The sequence below is a fragment of the Chinchilla lanigera genome, unplaced genomic scaffold (assembly GCF_000276665.1).
Source record: "Chinchilla lanigera isolate Chin_1 unplaced genomic scaffold, ChiLan1.0 scaffold00033, whole genome shotgun sequence".
Lineage (NCBI taxonomy): Eukaryota > Metazoa > Chordata > Mammalia > Rodentia > Chinchillidae > Chinchilla > Chinchilla lanigera.
This window is the reverse complement of record NW_004955434.1, coordinates 17,773,911-17,781,529: the sequence shown is the minus strand read 5'-3', so window position 1 is coordinate 17,781,529 and position 7,619 is coordinate 17,773,911. Positions and strand designations below refer to the sequence as shown.

General features: G+C 43.0%; 1 protein-coding gene across 5 annotated transcripts in view; it reads left to right on the top strand.

Annotated features, from left to right (window-relative positions):
• The window catches only part of Frem1 (FRAS1 related extracellular matrix 1), a 147,415-nt gene that overhangs the window by 119,887 nt on the left and 19,909 nt on the right, over nucleotides 1–7,619 (top strand). For all 5 annotated transcript variants that reach the window (XM_013516387.1, XM_005388702.2, XM_005388701.2 and 2 more), the window contains 2 exons: nucleotides 444–573; nucleotides 3,346–3,418. In XM_013516387.1, the coding sequence (XP_013371841.1) occupies nucleotides 444–573; nucleotides 3,346–3,418 (203 nt within the window). The remainder of the gene's footprint in view (nucleotides 1–443; nucleotides 574–3,345; nucleotides 3,419–7,619) is intronic.

The following is a 7,619-nucleotide window of genomic DNA, read 5'->3' as shown; positions in this document are numbered from 1 at the left end:
GGAGGCCAGAAGATAAGAGAAGATTTCACATTAGTGTCTTTCTAAAAATAAGTGGCTCCTTGAACTTAATCACTGCTGGTTTTTCCTTGAAAGCACTTAAGTGTGAGTCGCTTTTATTTTGTCATTAGTAACTGTGAGACCTTCCACAACATTTTCATCGTAGTTTCTTCGTTTGTAAAATAAAATTCTAATCCTTACTCTGTCTCCCTCTTAGGGTCATTGTAAGGGTCAAACGAGCTAATGCTAGCAGAAGTCCACTGGGAACTAAAAATCATCGAATAGTCGTAATGAATTTCTGTCTGGGGTGTAGGTTGATCAAGTGCTGTTGCCACTGTGATGGAAATCAGTGACTCTCCCTCCCATAAAGCAGCAAATCCCACCAGAAGTTCATTGTGCACGTTTTACAATAGCCTTTTTGATCTCTCCTTTCCTCTCACGCGCAGTTTGGAACTGAGGTGGTCTCACGTTGAATGGTCGCAGACAGAGTACGAGGTCTGTGAGAATGTGGGCGTGTTGCCCTTGGAAGTGACCAGGAGGGGCTGTACCATGGAATCTGCCTTTGTGGGTGTAAAGGTAACGTCTCTAAAATCCAAATTCTCAAGCTGAAGCTCATGTTGTTGGTGCCTTTGATGATTTTCTTAGAAAAATTCAGAGTGGCCAAAAAATTTTCAAACTTCAGGGCTCTTGAAATTCTGTAGATTTCAAATACAAAATTTCCTTGTCCCCTCACCTTTCATTTAAACTCATTAACTCCTAGATTGAGTTTTTACTTTTTATTTTTGGTAATGTTGGGGATTGAACCCAGGGCCTTGCACACACTAGGCAATTGCTCTACCACTGAGCCACACTCCCAGCCCCTAGAATAGTTTTCTTAAAACCGGTTTTTAGTTTTGAAATTACTTCATTTGTTTCTATATATTCTTTAACTTTTAAAGTTTGATTTCATGGGGAGATATATCCAACTTAATGAAACCAGTGAAATACTGCTTTGGAAAGAAAAGTCATACACAACACATTGTGTTCGTATTTCAGTCCCCGAATGGCCATCTCTTAGTATGCAATGCAGTCACTTTCCATTATTGCAGTGAATGAGGCAAAACAGGAGACTTACACCTATCTTCAGAGTCATCCTTATCATGTAAAATTGGGAAAGCTTATATTAGTGCAGGTACCCTGAAATACAGAATTTTCAGATATTGAAAAACTGGGCATGGTGCACACACGTAACCCCACCTACTGGACTCAGGATGCTGAAGCAGGTGAATCACAAATTCAGGGCCAGCTCAGGCAGTTTAGTGAGGCTTTGTCTCAAAATAAAAAAAAAAAAAAACAGCAGAGGGATGCAGATCAATGGTAGAGCATTTGCTTGGTGTGGATTCAAGCCCTAGATCTCCCCGCTCCCAATCAGGTAACTGCTTTTGCATTAGTCCATTTGCTGTTACTCTTTCACCACTGAGCAGACCTATGGCTGCTAGAACTAAAAGATTTTTAGGAGTTTTTATAATACCAGCTCATCAAGAGAAAAAGACCACGAAAAGGGTGCACTTCTAATAATGGAGAATGATCCCTGAGGACTTTCTTCCTCAATTTGATGAAAAGGCACGGATATTAGCCTCTGGGGAAGGTGGTACATCTGTTATGTCTCAATTATGATAGTGCACTCAAAAACCCAAAGAACCTTGTGCACCTAAATTCCGCCATATCCAGACTCAAAGTTTACCTCTCAGTGAGCGTAGGTACTCTTTGTCCTAGACGCATCGGTACTTTATTGTTAGTAAAACAGCAAAAATCTTAGGATGCGCTATAATTTTCAGAAGATGGCTATAGAAAAGAAAGGAATCTACCGGGTAGCTTTCTAATAATTGCTCCCCGCCCCATGGAAAGCACCACATGCCTTAGTTGGAGTTTTGGGCCACATTGCTGCTCATCTTGCTGGGGAGAAAGAAGCAAGTAACTACGTATCTACTTAAGCTGAACGCGCTGCCTGAGGCTGCCAGCTGAGTGGGAAGGCCTTCATCCAACAGTCTCTGAGTCCTTACAGAAAACGACCTAGAGCACGATCTGCCACTTTACACAAGAGTTTGTTGGCCACTTGACTAGGAACAGAGCAGGGGGAGGAACTTCCATCCCACGCTGTTTGCCCAGGGTTGAACTGTGCACCTTTACCTGACTGATTTCTCCAAACACCTTGCCTCGGACTCACTGTGGCTTTTCCCATATAGGATTCTGTAAGCTCAGTGGGGGTAAATACCATGTAATTGCACGTGTGAGAACCACGCAGGGAAAAATAACCTCTAGCATATGGCGGGGCCAGGTGTACAATGGGCTTCCCTTTCCCAGTGAAAGGTGGTCTGGGGGAGCCTTGGCATCGTAGACAAAGAGCAAATGGAAGCAGAGGAGGTAATGCCCTGCAGCAAAATGTGCCCACTGCGGGTCCACCAACACAAGCGAGAGCCTTTGACTTGAAATGGGGTCGTTGCGTGAGACTATGGAAAGAAGGATTTTTAAACCTGTAGATTGTACACTCACTTCACTCCTTTTTTAAAAACGTGCAAAGCAACACGCCCTTTTGTACTTATGCAGGATCTCAGCCCAGGAGCTCTGCTCCGAGGCAGCCCAGGACGCTTGCTGACACCTACTTAGGCACCCGCCCTGCTGAGGGTGGGGTGTAAGGCCGTGGCTTCAGAGCCCTACGTGTGGCCGTTTGGTTTTTGGTCCTAGTGCTGAGCAGCAGGGAAGTAGTCCGTGGTCTCTTCGGACCTCCGGCAGTGTTTTCTTTTGACAGTTTACTCAGCAGGAGCCTCTACACCCTCGGTGGGGACCACTGGCCACCAGGTTTGTCAGTGCCACAAAGCTCTCACGCAGGTCTGGGAAGAGTGCTGGCTGTTCCCCGGTGGGAAAGCGGGGCAGACTTTCTGGGGTTCCTCTGGTATGAGGCTCCAGGGCTCTGGGGTTGCAGGGTCCCTCAAAGTGGACCGGCTCACCAGGAGGGAATTTTCTCTCACTTCTTTGTCTCCCTCTCCTTTATTTTTAAAACCAAACTGGAGTAGAGGAAGGTAATGCAATAAAACTGTGTTTGTAACAGAGCAAAATAAAATTTTAAAATTTACAGTGCCTTCTCCAATGCTTGAATCATTTAAAGAGGATAAGCAGGAAGGTAACTTTAGGAAAGATCTATGGAGCCTGCATCTAAAATGGTTTATTATAATTTTTTAAAAAAACCTTACTTAATATTAAAAACAGATTTAAGAGCCCCGAGTTTAGTCTAGTATGGGGAGAATAAATGCTTCTCTATTATGGAATATTTATTTTTATTTTTTAAGAAAGACTTTATTTTCCTTTAAGGTCAACCAAGTGTCAGCTACAGTTGGAAAAGATTTCTCTGTGACCCCATCAAAACTGATTCAGTTTGACTCAGGTAGGTTTTGTATCTATAGCGTGTTTCGTGTATTTATAAACAAGTCAGGGGACTGTGGCACAGACAGGGTATCATGCGACTCAGCCAAGGGGAAGCTCCTCAGGCACTGTGTCACCCATGCTCAGTGAGGTGAGTTTGGACCTGACATTCAGCTCTCCTGTTCTTTCTTTTTTTAAATGAACATGTTTTTAAACTAACAAAAGTTGTGCAAATTAATGAATATAAAATGTCAAAGCAATCGTCCAAAACAATCCAGGAAAAAAAAAAAAAAAGAGTATTTTAAAAAATTATTTAAAGTCTTCACACAAAGCTGTAATAATTTCATTGCCACATACGTTGATGGGAATTTTCAGAATATTTATGTGGATTCTTAAAGGGCATGTCTAAATGATCCCTCTTGGAATAGGTTGATGCAAGGGGAAATTATTATTTAATTTAAGAATGCTCACTTTGTTTTAAATTTGTGGAAAGCTTTTGCTAGGTACAAAAGGGAATGCAAAGATATGGTGACAGGCTGGGGGTGTGGCTCAGAGGCAAAGTGCTAACATGCTTACCTACAATGTGCAAGTTATTGTTAGATCCCTAGGACACACACACACGCACACACACATACACACACGCACATATGCATGCTTGCATGCGCACACACACTATGGTGTCTCCTGTCAAGAATGTTCTAATGTTGTATTGTGTAAGATGTGTAGACGTGGAAACACACACGAACAGTACACTGGGACCCAAAGGATGAGCCATTGTTCTGAGTAAAAAAAACCCTGGAAGGCTGCCCAGGGGAGGCAGTATCTAGCAGAGAGAAGAAGAAAACCCCAGATTGAAAGACAAGTATAAAATGAGTGGCTCACCTTTGGGGAAGTGTGCCAGATGCGGAGAGTGGATCTCATCCTTTTCCCTGGCTTATGTGGAAGGGCTACCAGCTTATGTGGAAGGGCTACCAGCTTATGTGGAAGGGCTACCTCACTGCTCTGTGGGGGCGGACATTGACCTGGATTACCTGTCCAAGGGCAAATGGTAAAGTCCTTGAGTAGAGGCCAAGGCCTGTGGCTTTGTGTTTCCCTTCAGACATTTCTGAGTTCTGGAACATTCCACCAACCTTTAAGTTTCAACATTGCTTGCCGCTAACGTAAGATTTGAGGCAAAAGCAAAAGAAAATGGCCTAAATATAATCACTACCATCTTAGAATTAAATGAATATGACACCTTTGTATATAGTTCCCACAAACAGTAGCAAGGCACTTGATCATGGCATTAACAAAGTATCAGCTGGTGGGTAATTTTAAAAAAGGGTACTTTATCATCTCACATTTGTGAAGGCTGCAAGTCTAGGAACTAGATGTGGGCGGGGCACGGAGAATCTCTTCCGGCCTCGGTTTCATGCCTCTAGAGATTGCTGGCAGCCTCTGGCTTTCCTTGGCATTTGCCTTGTCAGGCTCATCCTGCCTTTGTCTTCACGTGGTCTCTCCCCGAGTGCAGAGCCACAGACAAATTTCGCCTTTGTGTAAGGGCAGAAACCGTAGTAGATGAGGGACCTCGCCATGCTTGTGTGTCTTCATAATAACTGATCACACCTGCATTGATTTCCAAACAGTCACATTTTGAAACAGTAGGGGTTAGAATTTCAACATAAAAATTTTTGAGGGACACAATCTAGTGTATAAAGGTGAGCCTTACATTTAACACCCATTAGTATAGCTGTAGTGGTACCTCAGTTCACGGACCACACAGTTTGGTTTGCAAACAGAAACATTTAGCAAACATTTTGTTTTTGTTTGCAAACTCTGCGTGGAGTGATGAACACGACCACGGCCATCTTTCCTGCGAGACCGCAAATGTGGCCATCTTTTCCAGAACCGCTAAAAAATTAAGTTTGGGAACCGAGGTGTCCCTGTACTGTGCTTCTTGCGATGTTGAATTTCTCACTTGGTAAGCTGGTTTCTCATCCTGACCACCCTTTGTGGGAAGTGCTGGTTGTGTGCTGAAATTAGACGTTTGGCCTCAGGATCCCGCAGGCTATCCGGGTGCTGGTCCGCTGTACTGTGAAAAGACACTTTTGCACCGTGACATTTTGACCTTTATGTTAAGGCACTTCCCGCCTTTCCATGCTGTGATCCAAGAGTCTTTGCCATAGGTCCTTTTCATTACTAATATCTGTTACAAGATCAGGGGTGAGTTTTGGCTCTCCTTAGGGTGTGAACAGCACAGCAGGTGCTCTGGTTGGATTGCTAGGACCTAGACTGTTTCACACTGGGGAGGCTTGAAAATCTGCCTCTTGGAGATCCCACTGGATAAGATAAATACCCGTTTGTCTAGAGGACTTTACAGGGTGTTCTGAGTAGATACTAATGACTTCTGGGAGCTCTAGTCTTCTGATTAGAGATTATTTAGACATTTTCAAAAATAGTACAAGCATATCTCATAAATTTAAAAAAACACACGCTCGCACATTTGTGTTGGAATGTATAAAGGAAGAAACCACTTCGGAAACCTGAAGTGTTGCTTTAGAGAATTTTAGAGGCCCGTGTCCACAGGTCCAGCAAGTGTTCATGTCCTCTCATCATGCCAATCCGCGCTTCTTTTGGGTCCCCGCACCACTCCCCGCCCTTTGGCCCAGAGCAGTCTGTCCCTTTCTCTAACCACAGCAGCGCTCACGGTCTTGAAGAAACAGTGAACAGTCAAGGAGAGCGGACTGCTACAAGGTTGGAGAGCTCTAGGCCAGTAGGCTTGCTTGCAGCTGTGGTACCAAACTGCAACATGAGTCCTGCCTGCACGGCATTCAACTGTTGTGACTAAGCCTAAATGCATGTGTAAGCACTCTTTAGAAAATGATTGTTTTCCTCTAAGATATGTGTTCTTAGAAAATTTGTGGCATTCTTCATTGAAACTTCATCATTCCCAAGAGTCAAAATGTTTCCCAAAGAAAAAGATCTCTAATGTGGCATTTACTAAAAAATATTGAGAAAATGTCTTTCTATAGGAAAATCTGTTTTGCAGGAAGATAACCGGGAATTCACCTATTATGTAAAGTGGGACGTGTCCGTACAAAATAACACCTTCTCTCTCCTCTCAGGCACCTTTTGTTTTATGGTAGCAGGGAGGGGGCAGTTTAAGCCTTCTAGGAATGCAGGTATAGCTCAGGCAGTTAGCGAATACTTTGCACTTTGGAAGTTCAGGAGGAGGAGGAGGGAGCAACAGCAACAACAGTGACCTTGCTTCCAATCTCATTAACCTAAGCCTCGCACCTGGCAGGCGTAGACACCGAGCTGAAATGCAGATGAACAAAGCAGAAACATTTAAATCAAACTCGGAATTTCTCCAGCCATCTGGTTCACCTCCACAGGATCCAGCAAAAATTTTGCCACTATAATTTTTACAAAATGGTTCTTAAAATAAGAGAGAAATCAGTTGGGGCTTGCAAATAATTTTTACTTAAATAATGCTTAACTGGATGGCTTTTGAGGGTCAAAATATTTTTCTTCAAGTACTAACAATCTGAGTCGCTTCCTTTATTGCCAATTTCTTACTTTTCATGCCAGTTTTATTGCAACAGCTACCTATGTAGTGGTCCAACTTGTAGACTCTGTCCACAAGTGCCACTCTGTCTACAAGTGCTATTTACTTGAGTGCCCAAACCTGCACACGTAACTCTATGTTCATTTTGCTAAAATACCACTTTCTGACTGTCATTTCTCCTCTTGAGAGCCCTCCCTGTTGCCTGTTGTTTAGAGTCTGAATATGGCCACCTGGTGTCCAGGGCTGTCTGCAGAAATATTCTGAGCCTATGGCCTCCTGTCCACTTAGTTAGCTTCCTGTATTTGCTTACGTTGTTTTCTCATTTCCTTGTCCTTCCAACTCTGGATCCTGTGTATGTATGCTATATTCCACATGATCTGTATCTTTTGCCAGGCAATCATACACAGTTTTGAATAATTTTTGACCTTTCTGGTACAGTCAGAGCCCCATATCCACAGATTCTTTATCCACTTAGTCAGACAACCACAAATCAAAACTAATTGGGAAAAAAAATTGTGTCTCTACTGAACACGCACAGTTTTATTTTCTTGTTGTCATTACTTGAATAATATAGTAAAACAACCATTTACACAGTACTGGGTATTATAAGCAGTGTAGAGACAAATTAAAATTTACAGGAGGACATCTGTAAGTTATATGTAAAGGGCTTGAAGTT